The 17,290-nt window shown below is 29.4% G+C and overlaps 1 protein-coding gene and 1 long non-coding RNA gene across 2 annotated transcripts; one reads left to right on the forward strand and one right to left on the reverse strand.

The window, feature by feature from the left end:
* The first annotated feature begins 1,096 nt into the window (after window positions 1-1,096).
* On the forward strand, window positions 1,097-3,208 carry LOC137821200 (transcription factor CYCLOIDEA-like). Its single transcript, XM_068625675.1, has 2 exons — window positions 1,097-2,434; window positions 2,925-3,208. The coding sequence occupies exons 1-2, from the start codon at window positions 1,427-1,429 to the stop codon at window positions 2,970-2,972; spliced, it is 1,056 nt and encodes a 351-aa protein (XP_068481776.1). The 5' UTR covers window positions 1,097-1,426; the 3' UTR covers window positions 2,973-3,208.
* Window positions 3,209-9,816: 6,608 nt separating this feature from the next.
* On the reverse strand, window positions 9,817-10,830 carry LOC137822914 (uncharacterized). The gene is made up of 4 exons (XR_011083023.1): window positions 10,692-10,830; window positions 10,416-10,499; window positions 10,230-10,339; window positions 9,817-10,028 (listed from the first exon to the last, which is right to left on the reverse strand). It is a non-coding gene; the product is annotated as an uncharacterized lncRNA (long non-coding RNA).
* Window positions 10,831-17,290: the final 6,460 nt, after the last annotated feature.

Here is a 17,290-nt window from a genome sequence, read left to right on the forward strand (position 1 = left end):
TTTCTTAACATTTTTTTTATAAATTTAATGATTAACTAATCACTTATCTAACTTTGTAAATAGTGTTTGAGAAACATAATATCGTACCGATGGTAGTTGGTAGTAATAATACTGATGCTACCATCAGTGTTGTTGGTAGTATTAATACTCATGGTACCATCAGTGTTTTAAGTCTAACTCAATCCTATAAAATCTGTTTATGGGATGAGGTTTGCAGTCACTTGTGGGATCTCCAACACACTCTTTACATTGAGAGTGACCGTTCGTGCGCAGAATAACATATTATGGGTGGTCCGATAACGGTCGGATAGTGGTAACTTGATCAGTTCAACAAACTCTCATTAGGATAAGTTCGAAAATGACTCTGATATATATCACATTACGAAGTGAACTTTAAGCCTAACTCAAATTCATACAATCGACTTGTGTGGATGAGACCCACCTATTAGATCTCCAACATGTTGAAAATAGAGGGTGGAAATTGTGTGAATGTTCCCATAAAAAGTGATGGCATGTGAAAGCCCTACAGCACAGTACTGTGTGGGACAAAGCATGAAAATGTGTAGTGATGGAATGTGAAAAGGAGGGTGTGAGAGGGTGAAGTGAAGTGAGGGTAGTGAGTGAGTGATGTGATGAGGTGAGTTAGTTGGCTTTAGTTCCCTGTCATCTCGCACATGCGCACCACGTGAAGTGCCACAACTTTCAACTTCTTCCATCCACTCATTTCTTACATTCTATACACCATCCTAAACACCTTTGCTTTTGAGAAAAAAGCTAATTTTATCAAAACACATTCTATATACCATCTTCAACACCTTAGCTTTTTTCTCAAAAGCAAATATTTTCAAAACAATAATGCTACATTCCCAATCATCTCATGTGTATTAGATATTATTATACTTATGAAAATTGTATTCTGCTATCTCACAGTTGTAAATTCTAATACTCTACTGTTGAGTTTGTAAAAATAACATTTTCTTTATCAAAATTAAATAAAGCTAGCTAGGTTCTTTTTCTTCAATAAAATGCCCTTTTCTTCTCCCCTTCTTTATGCACACACCACAATCTTTACCCCTCACTCAGGTTCCCTCTCTCTCTCTCTGTGATGAGTTACTGTTTGTGCTGTCTTTCTCAGACTGCAGTACTAGTCTGATGAATTGCCAACTGTACAATTACAGTATGTTCATTCTTCACCCTCACACATAGTCTTGAACCCAAGCATACACACATATACATGTTGCATCATTAAACACTGTCTACCTCAGTCACTCTCCATTAAGCACAAAGTATCTGGAATTAATTTTACTTGCAGAAGGGAGGAATAAGCGAAATCCTGCAATACAAGAGGAGAGTGAATCTTTCTCTTATAGCCCTATCTATAACCTGCACCAGCTTCTCCAAGGGTGGTAGGGTTATTTGGTGCAATATGCAATCTCAAACTTCAGATACGTTTCACTCTCACTATGGGAATGAACCAATTTCCTATTATGACCCATCATTTTACTACACCAGGCCCTTTTCCATTGACTCTGAAAGCAACCCAACATCAAAACAAGAAAACAACCCTGACCTTCCTCCTTTGTCCTTTTTCCACTTTCCTTCTCCTCCCTTTGAAGATGCTCAAATTTTCCTCGAACAACACCACGATTTCCTCCTTCATAAACCTCTACCTCAAGACCCCGAGCCTCAACCAGTTAGTATTGCCCTGGAGACTTCTGCTAAAAAGAGTAATCAGATCCCCAGAAAAAGACTCGGCAAGAGAGATAGACACAGCAAGATTAACACCGCAAGAGGACTGAGGGATAGGAGAATGAGACTTTCCCTTGATGTTGCAAAGAGTTTTTTCGGCTTGCAAGATATGCTAGGCTTTGAGAAAGCTAGCAAGACCGTGGAGTGGCTAATGAACCAAGCAAAAGTTGAAATCAATCGTCTAGCGAAGGAGAAAAGGAAGCAGAAGAAGAATGTTCACCACAGTTGCAGCAGTGCTGGTTCGGAATGTGAAGAAGGGGTGTCTAGTGTTGATGAGGTTGTAGTGAGTAGAGATGAAGAACAAGCAGGAGAAGAGAGAGAGGAGAAAGTGACGAAGAGAAGGGTTAAGCTTTCTAGGAAGATCAGTGCATTCCATCCTCTTGCAAAGGAGTGCAGGGAAAGGGCAAGAGAGAGGGCAAGAGAGAGGACAAGAGAAAAGATCAGAAGTCGTGGCCTAGCTCAAGAATCAAAGCCATGTAGAGAAGAAACAGATCAACATCTGATCCAATTGGGTTCCTGGAATCCCTCGGAAACTGGACAAGAATTTGGTACCAAGAGCCATATTGTGCATCCTTCCTTCAACGTGATCACTGAGGGTAAACAACAATCCTACTACCCAAAGGAGCATGACGATGATTCTTTAGTTATTTTGAGCAAATGGAGCCCCTCCTTGATCTTCAATGAAGTAAGTCCCAATTGGTGCCTCGTAGATAACTTCCACACCACATTATTTAGTTCATAATTTTCATACACTACTTAATAATGCTCATTTTTCTCTTACAACAAAATGAATAAGTAATTATTAAGGTTATCAAGAATGCTTGAATCTGAATACATATACATTAAGAAAGATGATTTAAATTAAATGGATGTTTAGATCAGGTCCAACACTCTCAATTTCCTTCAAAATCACGTCAAAGAAAAAGTAAAAACACACAGAACCCTGATACTTGTTGCTTCCCACGTCCACCGTTTTAGAGTGAAATCCAAAATGCTAAGAAGTATATGTAGTTTGGGAAATACAATACAGCATTCAGCCTTCTTGGATTTAACATTTTAACAACCATCTGCAAAATCTGGTCTTGGTTGACACAAGTCACACCTCTAAATATTTTACATGAGCAAAGTGCATGGTGAAATAAGATTCTGCTGACTAGTGAATGATATTTTTGCAGCACCAATTTGCAGAGTTTCAGTCCTTGGGAAAACCTTGGGAGGCCTAAAACAATCACATCCCATATAGTTGATGTGCCGACGGAAATGCGCAAGCCTGCTATGTATTTCTTTACTTTCCTTTCAGAATTTAACGGAGTAAGGTACCCTCAACATCTATGAATCTGGGAAAAAAATTATATAAAAACAGTTGTATTTTCATCTCAATAACACGTTTCCTTTCCCATGTTTCTGCTCTGATCGTATCTACCTACTCATTCAGTGTCATGGTACAAATTCAGTAGTTAATATAACGGCCTTATGCGTGTTTTTAGTTAAGAAAAATAACAAATGGCTTTTTTTTACTGCAACCTGGCTTAATGCATTGATTTTACCACCTGAAACATTTTAGAGGACATGTTTCAAATGCATTTACATGTTTTGTTTTTGTCTTTTTTGTGATGTATTGGCATATTTTCACCAATTTATTATAAGTCCAAGAAGAATAGGATAATACTGGGTCACTTCTGAGATGTATATTTTAGCTTGTCTGTGGGTAGCATCCCAAGTGTCTTCTAGTGTGTGATATTAATCTTTATAGATGTGACTGAATAGACACTTGGGTCATCCACATTCCCTTCAATGTCAAGATTAAAATTGACTTTCATTTGAATATTGAACTTAGTATTATCAGCTCAGTGCAAGACATTAATGAATATAAGGATGAAACTAAACAAGGAAAAATAATTATTTGAAACTAAAATATATATAAAAAAATATTGATAACCCTTTAACATACTTCTTTAATACATTCTTTACGATTAATCAAAATTTAATACAAGCTACAAACTTATAGTACTTTCAACAAATTTTCGAACAATAATTTACTATTATCAAGTTCAAAACTAAATAATAAAAAATTCTACAAGAAAATCATGAAATAGAAACCAATTTTTAAAGACCAAAATAATTAGTTGTAATAGTAACTAAATTAGATAGCATTTTAGAAACTAAAAAAAATTGATTTCTAAATTAGTTTGTATTATTGTTAAATAGTTTCTAAATTGGTATCTAATTAGCAATCAAGACTTTTGCTACCAAATTTAGAAACTAAATAATTGATAGTTAAAACCTCAGTGAAGTGTCCATATATTATTACATATTTTATGATAATTAAAATTGGTTTGATCTAATTTATCTTAAATAAAAATAGTCTTAGAAGAACTCTATAAAACATCATGGATATTCAATTACGTATAAAACAATTTTATTGATACACTAATTATTTTTTTATGGAGTTTTTTAACTCCATTTTTACTTGAGTTTGGTTAATCAACCCCATAAAATTTAGACAAGTTTTTTAGTTTGTTATCATTTAAAGTGTATGCATATGTCAAATTATTAATAAAAACATAATACATTCATATTGTGCTTGGAAGGGACTGTCATCTGAAAAGCTGTATGTTGTGTGTGTGTGAATGAATGACTGACATGCATTTGGTTAGCTAATCCTTGCATTCATTGTGTTGTTGTTCACAGAAAAGGCTTTTTATTTTATTTTAGTAGGCTAGTTTATTAAGCTTAGGTCTAGGTCTTGGTGCTTGGATGTTACTCAAGCTAATTTTGTTCTCTTGCTGTACTACAATTTACAGATTGCATAAATTCTTTTATTAACTAATGATTTAGTTTTGTAAGATTTTTTTTATATCAACAAGTAAAAAATAATAAATATAAACTACTTTAAGGGTAATTCAATCTTTATACATAGCATAACACCACAATATCTACCACACCCATTCCATTCAACCTAAACTTTACAATACTAAAAAACAAACAACAGAGTTTAAGAAAGAAATCTTAAAGAATCTCACTTAATCGAAAACATACATGTTAAAGAATCAAAACATCACTCAGAATAAGTAAAACGAGCATAAACATATTTAGTTTTCTAAGACGTAAATGGCTTAAAATACCTTATATTCCTTTAATATTATTTTTGTGGCTTAGAAAAAAAGGTCTTAACTAAAACACTTAACTATTCATTTCTCAATTGTTTGAGGCAAGTTTTCAGCTACATACATCTTTTCAGCTACATACATCTCCTTTCAGCTGAAAAGAAGAAAAACACCTAAATGAAATTTGAGTAAATACAGAAAGTTAGAAAAGAAAGAAAAAAAGTTACCAAAGGCTATATAGCGTTTTGTACACATAATTTTTCTTGATAAAATAAGAGTGACATGGGAGAAAATATATTTTATAAACTATGTATCTTTAAATCCATAGACAAATCGTGTTACAAAAAAGAAGATATATAGAGATAGCATACATATTCTTTTAAAAGAAATTATAATGATGTGCACACAAGTTAATTAAGAATCGGTTTAGGAAAGACAGATTTACTTATTAATTAGAAAATTTTAGTCATAAAATTAGAGGCTTGCAAGTCCTAGTTGTATGATGAATTATAGTAGTTATGTGGAAATAGTGGGAACTACATATATATATATATATATATATATATATATATATATATATATATGAAGACTTGTTGCTAGCACTTTAGTTGAAGTATTCGTAGTTGTAAAAAAATCACATTTTTATTTGACTTAAAATGATTACTTGTAGTGTGTCTATCTTGCCAGATTAAGAAAAGATGATTAAGTGCTTCCAAAATTTAGTTCTATTTTGATGTGTGTATGACTAAATTTATTGAGACTATCATAAGTAGTTGTATGATTCTATGATTTGTATGTTTTCAATTAAATGCGCTTATGCAAGGTTTATTTCTTTAACTGGGGTGTTATTTTATTTTAAGGATATAAGGATTAGGTAGGCTAGAAGGAGTTTTAAAAAAATGTTGTGTTATGATTATGTATAAGGGTTGAGCCACCCTTAAAGTAGTTCATATTAATTTATTTTTTCTTGTTGATAAAAAAAAAACGGTTGAGTAGTTGTATCACGGTTAAGTAGCCGTCTTCATTAGCCTTTTTTTGGATATTGAAAATTCAAATATATAACATTTTCAGGCCAATCTAATCAAATCACAAAAGTGGTATTTCCAAAAAAATTCAAATATATTTTTTCTTTCAATTTTCATTGACTTAAAAGTCACCGCGTAAAACTCATAATAAGATTTTGTTTTTGAAGAAAAATAAAGTAAAAATGTTACAGGTCTTTAGTGAAATATGAAAATTTAACAAAATAACTTACATAAATTTTTAATGTTCACTATTGGTGTATATTAACGATCTAGAAAACAGTTTCACAAGGTCTTAAAATACTTTATTTTGTGCATTGCCTGTTCTAGATGTTAGTTTTAATATGAACAGTGTTTCATTCTTTTAGATGTCCTCTAGAGTTGTTTCACACCTAATTTAGAGAAAACAGGAAAAGTTTTCAGAATTCATTTACTATACATTAGAATTTTACAAGTGATTGATAAGGAGATTTTTCTTTTCTCTGTTTTGTTTAATGCAGTTAAGTATACTTACCTATTCTTTTTAGGTTGTTGATTGTTATATATGAGTTATCTCTTTTTCTTTTTCATTTTCTCTTTTCCTTTTCCTTTGTTGTTAAGTGTGGACCACTACAAATTTAGCTTCATTTTCAGGTCCTAAGTTTTCTTTAATCAGAACCTCAAAAGGAGAAAAGCAAATAATAATAAAAAATACTAAATGTTCAAATATTTTGCAGAGTAAAGCTAAGGTGTACAATTTGGATAAGATTAAGTTATAGAGCAAAATAGCATTCTATTATGCAAGAGTAAATAAGTGTCCCAAGTACTTGATATTCCTCCTTATTTCTAAGCAGCCAAGAATACCAAAAACAAACTATAATTTATGTTACTAATTAGTTATATCATGGTGGCTTTTATATGAAAGTCTGAAACCCTAACTATAAAAGGAAAGAGGGATGTCTGAAAATACCACTGAAAAAAGTCATGACCTAATAATAATGCACCATGCTAGAATTGACAAAACTAGCTATAAATTGAAAGAAAATGCATAATTAAGAAAAAGTTGAGTTCAATGAATAAGAGATTTTCACCCACCCAATGTTGTAAGATTCATTTTAGTTCCTAGAATGTTGAGTTGACATCACTGGTCTATGAGAGATGTATGACATTAGTTTTAGACTCTTGGCATCAAAATCATGCTTTAACTAAATTGTTGTCATTTCATATTCTTATAAGGGGCCAAATCAATCTCCACTTTCCTACTGCATTCATGTTTTTTTTCTTCTATAATTGATAGATTAAATTGGAGTTAATTTTTAAAACCATCAGTGATTTGATATCATTTGAACTGCAAGTAACTCACTTTTCTCAACACATCATTTGAAAAATTTGATTAATGCTAAATCACTCATTAATTATAAACTAGATATCTGACCTGTATTAAGAGACATAACCTTATTTAATTACATTGCTATTTGCTGAAAAAAAAAACCTTATTTGAACTTTGATTTTATCTTATTTAAATTCCAATTTTATGCTTTCTAAGTGTGACTCTTAGGTTTTGGTTATCAGCAATAAATTAAAATCAAATCTCATATCATAAATAGAAACAAAAGTTAGGAATTAAATCTCTCTTAGAATTTACACATTTTGCAAAAATTAATAATATGAGTAATATATTATATAAAAAAAGAAGACTTCGTTATATTCGAGATAATATCTTGATCTTTTAATTTATTTATGATTCATTAATTGTATAAATTTTATTATAATGTTTCAAATATATTTTAATTGTTTTTTCTAGATGACCCAATCCAACAACACAAGGAATGCAATTTGTCATATTGTTATAGTTCAATCCATGATTTCTGTTCAATTTACATTCAAGAAAACAATTAAATGAGGTCAACATTTCACATTTTAATAAAATATGTGTTTTTTATTTTATTTTGCATTTTCTTGAAAATTTGTAGATTCTAATAACAAATATTTATAAAGGAAAACTATTCAATATAAAATAAGTGACTGAGGTCACTATTTGGGTTCCATCTCCATTTATATCTTATAGTGGTATTTTTTTTAAAAAAAACTGAATTTTAATATTACTCTAATCTTATCAATCATAATTTGAATTTGAATTAGACACAAAATATTAATAAAGTTTTAATTTAATTTAATTGTTTTTTTATAATTTCTTTAACATTTTAAAAGAATTATTGCTTATTCAAATAGAATAAGATACATAATGATAATTAATAATTCTAACACCTTTCTCTTTGATCTATATTTATTTATTAATTTTGACTTAAAATGAAAAGTATGTCATGCATGGAACAACATGCTAGTTGAAATAAAATTCATCTTCAAATTTCTTCCTAATTTTATATACGTTGGCAGAATTTCATTTTCCATGTTAAACCACTTATTAACTAACAAACAACCAAAAAAATATTTTATTCCATCAATTGAACATGATTTTTTTACCTGAAAAAATATTGGTTAAAGAAAAACAAAATATTCATTTATAAAACACTTCTTTTTTAAAGATCATATACATAGATTATTTATAGCTATTAATCAATCAGTGGAAACAAATAATAATTTAACGATAAGTTATAACGATTTGTAAAATCTTTCTAACCTCACTTATATACGTTTTTCGCAACTATTAATCAATTATACAGAATATATAAATAGCCACTCAACAAAGTAGTATTTTATTACGATTTTTCATTAAAATATCTCTGCATATTAAGTAAAATCTAATACTATTTATTTAATTAAGTTTAAAGACCTTCACAACATTAGAATGTTTGTACATACTCAGCAAAAAACGTATATATCCTTTATTAATTTATATAAACAATAATGGAAAAATATAGCAAAGGTATATGTCCTTTATTAATTTACATAAACATGTAAATAAAGGATGCATAAAAGATTGTTCTAAAATACATAACATGTAAATAATGCTAACCTAAAATATTTATGCATTTTTCTATTGAGCATTGTATAAGGATTTTTTTTGAATAATTTTTGTAATGTTAATTTCTTTGAATTCTGTGTATGTGTGTGAGAGTATATTAATTTTAGCAATTCAATGATTCAATGAAAAGTTCTTATTGACTAAATTAAATATATAGTGTCTTAAAGAAAACTATTTAATTTTTCATCGAATAAATTGTTTAATGCATATTATACTTTTTAAAATGCAAGTAAATGTTATTGTGCTCCAAAAAGAAAAAGTAAAAGTTGTACAAATATATAATTTATTTAAATGTATTTGTACTCAGAATTGCTCTTACTTTGTCCTTGTGAATTATTTTAGTTAACATTTATATTTTACTGTTAAGAATTTGATAAGATTTTGAAATAAAACTCTTAGTTTGAATAGTTAAAAAAATTACAAGAACTAAACTCGTCTAAAAATAGAAACTAAAGTACAATTAAGATTGAAAATAATGTTTACAGTAGAATTACACGGTCCAATAATGCATCTTAAAATATAGTACATTCTTGTGCTTTTCCACCTTATTTTTTCATTTTATTTTTTAACAGAAAATTTATTTTCGACCCTCTGTCTATGTGTTTTTATTTTATGAACTCTTTTTTTTTTGTTAAAGCACAAAATTTACTCTGTACGTCTCTAAATTATTTTGAACCGTGAAAATAAATATTTTATTACCCACTCTGGACTTTAGTGTTTTATCCTATCTTTTAATCGTGAGAAAGAAAAAGCCAGGAGGAGAAAGAATGATTGAAATTTCAAATAAAGGGAAAATAAAAATAAAAAGAAAAGTTTTAATTTTAATTTTAATTTTTAAAAGTCGACCCTTTCTTCACTTTCTCTTCAATCAAATAAAGAAGAAAAATACATAATTTTTTACTCTCATTTTCATCCTTTACAAAAGATACTTTTTCATTTGTTAGGAGTAACTACAGGAGCTAGTTTCAAAGCATATAGAACATTGATGTGGATTTAGTATAATCACCAAAACTGGCACTTGTTCATTTCACAGAATGTTTTTGACCATAACGTAATCTTCTTAAGGGATAAAATTCAATTTAAATTTAACGACCACTTACAGAGGTGCATGGTGCACAATTCCCTATGAAACGATGAAGCTCCGAACAGATAAAACCAAGAAGATTGATATTATCACAGACTTTACTGCAAACATCAAATGATGCAGTTAAAGTTGTGTTTTTGAGCCCTACACATTCATACATACATACATACATTATATTATATATATATATATATATATATATATATATATATATATATCAAATAACATTAGAAGTGGAAGTGGTCCATAAAAGAGAAGTTTGAAAATGATGATAAATAAATGTGTTGAATATTAAATAATACCAGCACAAGATGGGAAGTAGCACCAGCTTATTGGTCTCCAATTCAGAATTATCTCTCTCTCTCTCTTTCTCTCTCAACTTTTCATGTTAAAGGAAAACTCATTACAAAATCTACAGCAAAAAGAAGAAGAAATAAGAAAAGAAAAAGGAGATAAAGCATGGTAGGAAAAAAAACCATTGTACTTACTATTCATATTCTCATCTAACTGAAGTGATTTAAGGAGAGACCTAATTCAGAAATTTAAGCAGCTAGCGGAGCCATATATATCTGCTGAGAGAAAGGAAAAAAAGTATGATCGGAAGGAACAGAAATGTTAGATTCCCTCTCTGCATAAAACGCCAACCCCACTTTCTTTCTACTACTAGAGATATAGGGAATCAAAGTAGTTTCAACAATTATTTCAGTCTAAAAGGAAACAAAAAAAGTTCAGTTTGATAACGTCAATTTTCTGTTATTCTTTACCCAAATTCTCAGGCTCTTTGTCGCCGCCACAACACAAGCTTCAGAAAAACCAGCTAAAGATAACAAATTCCCAGAGCTGCCTTCAGAGCCTTGATTATTCTACCCCAAGAAAATATGATGGTGTTGCAGAACAAAGAAAAGGGGAGAAAAACAATGTGCACCCTAAATTCAGCATTCAGCATTCAGCATCCAGAAAGAAAACCAAAAGGTTCAAAAGCAAAATCTGATTGGTCAAAGAATACATTTATGATGCTAGATAGATCCAAAAGAGGTTTTTCACCCAAAGGAACACCTACGGAATGCCCTAGCACAGACTATATATATCTATAGTAACACACTGTACCCTTCATAAATGTATAGATCCATAGACTAAGGGAATGCAGTGATATGATCAGAATCAGATACTGAGAGAGAGAAACTATATATTCATTATTTTAAGCAGCAGAAAATATTTGGCAACTATTCAAGGAGAAGAATAAGAGAAAAGAACAATTCCAGAAACAGCAAACCCGCAACTGCTCTCTGCAACATTGGAATGTACACTGTTTCCAGGTACTTCACCTAATCTTTGAGACTATTCAGTGTTCCAAAACATGTCGTACAACACTTTTAGTCTACAAATCTGGATCACATCCCAAACATGAAGCAACCCCATTTTCAGGCTTTTCATAAGCTTTGATTTGGTAACAAATTTCTGCAAAGTGACCATAAAAGTGTGTACGCATAACCAAATCCATAATTTAGAGAAGTAAAATTGTGCAGATCTGTGTGTGGTCTCTACGAAAGCTGAGAAGCCCTAGGGTGCTGCAAAGGGTGTGAACAGTGAATGAGAAACCCTAATGCGGAGGGATAATGCCAAAGCGTGCCTCGTTTGTCATTGATTGATTGAATGTTCGTACATGTGGAGATAAGGGATGGGATGAGTGATGATAATAAAAAGCAAGAAGCACAGTGGCGTCCTTTGTGTTTTCTTGTGTCGACAAAGATGCACTAGAAATAGAACAAAAATAAATGAATGTAATATTATATTTTTTTGATAAATAGTAAGGAAATAAACAGAAGAAGGTTTTGAAAATAAGTATTTTTATTTTAGTTTTCATTAATTTTTACATATTCTTCTGCCATTATTAATTTATTTTGATTTAGAATGAAAGAAGTTGTGGGAGTTGGTGGGATAGAAAATGAGTGGGAAGGATAGGATGAAAGAAATATGATTAGGGCAAGAAAATAATTGCACTGCAGCAGTACTACGGCCATCTTTTTGGTGCAGCTAATCTTACCCTACAACACTTGTCTAACTTTTTTCTCTGTCCTTTTTTACTAACGGTAATAATAACATGGGTTTTCATCAAATACTAATAATCATTGTGGTTGTAAAATTGTTTTGCCTAACCCAACTTTTTTTTCCTAGAAGTCATATATTTTTAACCTTCCTAGATTATTTGAAGTCGGAACTGGAAAATTGAGAGTCTATATCACTGCAACTCATTGATCCTATATGCATGAATTTGTTTTAATACACTACAAAAGAAAAATTTATTGCTGTCAACACAAAGTATGAGGTATAAAAAATAAGTCACTAATAAAAAGGAAATCTATTCAAAATTGGACACAAAAATAAATATCAAATATTCTATCAATAATGAAGATCTTTAACTCACACTAAAAATTATTAAAATAATAATAATAATAAGTTAGCATATAGAACATACACACAAAATAGATGTAATGAAAAAATTAAGTGACATAATAAAATCGAGTATATAATGGAGACACAAAGTAGACGCAAGTTAAAAATTATAATAATAATAATAATAATAATAATAATAATAATAATAATAATAATAATAATAATAATAAGTTAGTGTCTAGAATGGAGACACAAAGTAGATGCAATAAAAAAATAAGTTGCAGAATGATATTGCATCCAAAATGGGGACACAAAGTGGATGTAAGTTAATATTTTATTACATTTAGCATAAGTCTAGACGACACCAATAATTTTTTTCCCAGGTAGTGTCCCCAATGACGACAATTTACTCACATTTGCTTTCTCATGTAGTGTCCCTAATGACGACAATTTGCTCACATTTGCTTTCTCATGTAGTGTCCCCAATGGCGACGCTAAGTTTAATTATTGTTAGAGATCCCACATCGACTAGAAATTATGACATTTCATAGTATATAAGTGAGTACAAACCTCACCTTATAAACTGATTTTATGAGGTTGAGTTAGACTTAAAGTTAACTTCTTAATATGGTATCAGAGTCATTTCGAGTTTATTATAGCAATTGTTTGTTGGGTTTATCAGACCACCCATAATATATAGTCTCACACATATAAGTGGGTGCAAACCTCACCTTATAAGCCTGGTTTTATGTTATGAGGTTGAATTAGCTTAAAGTCCATTCTTAATAATTATTTTAATTTTATATTCATTTTAGTGTCCACCAAAAGATTAGCTTTCATTTTTATTGGGACACTAAGCACACACTAGCCTCATATAACGTCTCTCTTTTGTTCTTTGCAACACTTTTTTGAAAATTCTATCATCATTATTTTTTGTAGTGATATGCTCTAAAGTTTTATCTAATTTAAAATGTTATTAGGATCCAACTACTCATTTAAAATATTATGTGATTTTAAGTTTGATAACTGTATTACAATTTTGTTTGGATATAAGATGTCATGATAAGTTAAAAAAAAAATGTATATAAATTATTACTAATCTACTTTTAATTTAGGTTTAGTGAGAAGGGAAGGAAAGGAGGAGAAAGAGAATAAAAATTGTAATTTATTTGGATTTAAGAAAAGTGAGTTGAGAGTAAATATAAATGAACAGAAAGTGTATACATAATGTGATTGATGTAACTCGAATATAAATAAATTTAATTTTATAATTTAGTGATTTACGAAAATATTCTTATCTTAAAATTGTTAAGATTAATATATTCTTATTTAAAATAAACATAATACTATTAAAAAAATCATCAAATAGAAACTAACTTTTAGAGACCAAAATAATTAGTTGCAATAATAAATAAATTAGAGAGCATTTTATAAACTAAAAAAAATGTTTTCGAAATTAGTTTCTATTATTGTTAAATAGTTTCTAAATTGGTATCTAATTAACAACCAATGTTTTAAGTACCAATTATTTAGATTCTAAATTTGGTAGCAAAAACCTTGGTTGCTAATTAGATACCAATTTAGAAACCATTTAACAATAATATAAACTAATTTAGAAATCAAAAATTTATTTAGTCCCTAAAATGGTCTCTAATTTAATCACTATAGCAACTAATTATTTTTTGTCTCTATAATTAGTTTCTATTTCATAATTTTCTTGTAGTGCAAGAATATGAAAATACTACAAGAAAATGAAAATAAACAATTGTATTCTTAATTTATATATTTTTGAAAAGTTAAAAATAATATTGAAAAGTGAAAATCAAATCTTTTATCAATAAATTTATTGGAACAAATCTCAAAATTGTGATGTTTATAAGAATACATTCTTAACTTTATATTTTTGAAAAGTTAAAAATAATATTAAAAAGTCAACCAAACATTTTATCAATGTTTATAAAAACAATAAAATTTCAATGTTTATCAATGATGACACCTACTAGACCAACATCCACATTATTCTTTCAAGGATAATTTTCGACATCCAAATTGACTATGACTTCTACAACTTCTCCTATGACTAAGACTCTGATAGAGTTTATGCACCTAGCCTTTGTTATCAAAATAACATGTATGAAATGAGTTATAATCAATTACGTACGAGGGTATATTTGATTATGGCTCAACATGTAATCAATTAGGCTTGTATGTATAATTGATTACATATTGGGACATAATCGATTATGCCCTCATGCATAATTGATTATAGTCCTACCAAAACATGTTATCAGTAATGTTGAAGCCCTACACCATGCTTTCTTCACTACTAAGCCAAATTTTCCATCATGCACACTCACCATAACCATGCTAGGAGAGAAGTGTAAATCCACCATTCATGCCATACTTTCCACGTTTTTCTTCTCATTTTAAAGGTGGTGTTTCTTCCTTGCCCCCTCTCTTTTCTTTACTCTCATTTCAACGTAAATCACTCATACCAAATATGAATAGTAACATAACTTTCTCTTTATGCAAATAACTTCAATAGTGTATCTACCCTTCCAAATACAATGTAACTGAGTTAAAACAAACTATACATCTTACTCCACTTTTAAATTCTCTCTCTTCTTTATAGTTTTACACTTTGTTTGAATGAGAGTGAGAGTGGAAAGGGAAGGAAAGGAGGGAAAACAAAGTGGAAAGTGAGTTTGTTTGGATATTTTGACGTAGGAAAAGTAACTTAAAGGTGTGTTTATATCAAGGCTTGTGAGGAAGGACAAATAGCCATGAAAGTTGAAAAAACGAGAAAAAAATAGATAAAAACACGAAAAACAATGTAGTTTTTTTGGTTAAAATTTTCTTTACCTTCATGAAGACATTTGAAGAGAAGTATACATTATTTTTGTTATAAAAATTAATAAATTATATACTGATTCTATATACAAATATATTTTAATATATATATATATAACATTTATAATTTTTTTTATTAATTATTAATATTAATTTTTATATTATAATAATATAAATAATAAATAAAAGATTAATTTTAATTATTAATGCATATTTTTATTAATATTTAATATTAATTTTTTAATTTAAATTTATTTTAATTCTAATGTATATTTCTAAATTATTTTATATTAAATTATTTTATTAAAATTTATTATATTTATCAAATTTGTAAACTTACATTTTATATATTTTTTAAAAATTAAAAAATCTTTCACCATCAACACATCAGTCACAAATTTCAATAATTTTTCATCACAAATACACTCTAACATATCACAATCTAACATACCACATCCAAACAATTCCACTTTCCTCTCAAATCCACTCCCAACACATTTATTCCCTTAAATCTTCAAATATTCATTCTCCAATCCAAACACACTATAAAAGTGAGTGCAAATTGCAAATAAGTAGAAAGTTTGTAGATAGTGCGACTAATGTGACTGAAATATAAATAAAATTCAATTGTATAATTAAGTGATTTACCAAAATAACCTTGTCTTTGATTTTTGAAGGTTAATATAATTTTAATTAAAATAAAAAGGAATGTTTATATTTAAAGGTATATATATATATATATATATTTATTTTATATGTTTGTGTTTCAGTTTTTTAATTAAATAAAAAAGTTCACAATTATATTTATGGAACCAATATTATGACATAAAGGGAATACTTTTTGTAAGTATAATTTCTTCTGTGTTGATGGGAAAAAGTGAAAATCTGAGAAACATTTGTTTTGTGCTAACTTGTATGTGTAAGTCATCAGTTCTTGCTCCTCACATCGCTGCCAGAGTATGCATAGAGCAGGTTTGAATTTGCTTAGTAGACCAAAATTGGGTGGCAGAACGTGCTTCCCCAACATTCCAAGTTTATTATTACTCATGAAATATCTACTATAGCTATAGCAAGCTATTTTAAGCTGTGGTGTGTAGGTACTTATCACAACCCATGCATAATGTTTAACCAACAGTGTTTTGTTTTACTACTAAATATGTGGAACACATGGTACTGCCACTGCATAATTGAACACAACTTTTGTCAGAACTGTGTTGAAAGTAGATTTTAAGATCATGAATTGTGAGTGGTTAGGCGTCGTTGTCATGCATTGAAAGACGCTCGATCGATCGTATAGGCCATATATAGTCAAAACAGCTCCTTAAGCAACATTATTATTTCTGATCTTCGAATTTGAACTTGCGTGCAGCAGCAGCACCTAGCGTTGCAGTAAAAGAGTTGAGTCTAAAACAGTAAAACTATTAACAAGCACTACCTTTCTATCTCCTTTCTCGCAGCAAGTTAGTAAACTTATATTGTATGCCTAGGTTGCAGTGTCTATAATGGAAATGATAATTCATCTTTGAAGGGTCCATAGCATCAGTAAAACTATACAAATGTGAAACAAGCAATTTTAACTCTAAAACGTGGATTTGAGTAGAGTTTTAAAATATCTTGAAAACCTTTTCAAAGTGTAGCTTATAAGATGTTGTCATCTGATTGTTTATAAAACAATTTACAATATTTTTACAAAAAAATTTAATGGCCAAGAGTAGATTGCAGTGTGTAATATAATAATAGCGAATACTCAAGTATTTTCAGTACCACTTGGCTTCATGACCTATTTGAATATTTGAATATCAATATCTATCCAGAGTAAGTATACAAAGTCTCAAGTTGTGTATTATCTCACTCTCAGAATAAGCACCAAGTACATAATCTATGTGGAGTTTATGTTTTGTTGATAACAAAAACAAAATAGATGGTTTATTCGCATTTTTGAATGTTCTGTTGTAGTATACAATAGACCCTTTAAGGATGAGACATTTACATTCGATAGACAAGAACTCTTTAAATAGATCGTCTGTTTTACAATGTCTTCAAGTATTTCTATCTTTTATGTATTATTTGAATAAAGTTTATTGTTATAGATGGTCTCAGTATTTATATGAAATACAAA

This window comes from Phaseolus vulgaris, chromosome 9 (genome assembly GCF_000499845.2).
Source record: "Phaseolus vulgaris cultivar G19833 chromosome 9, P. vulgaris v2.0, whole genome shotgun sequence".
Classification (NCBI taxonomy): domain Eukaryota; kingdom Viridiplantae; phylum Streptophyta; class Magnoliopsida; order Fabales; family Fabaceae; genus Phaseolus; species Phaseolus vulgaris.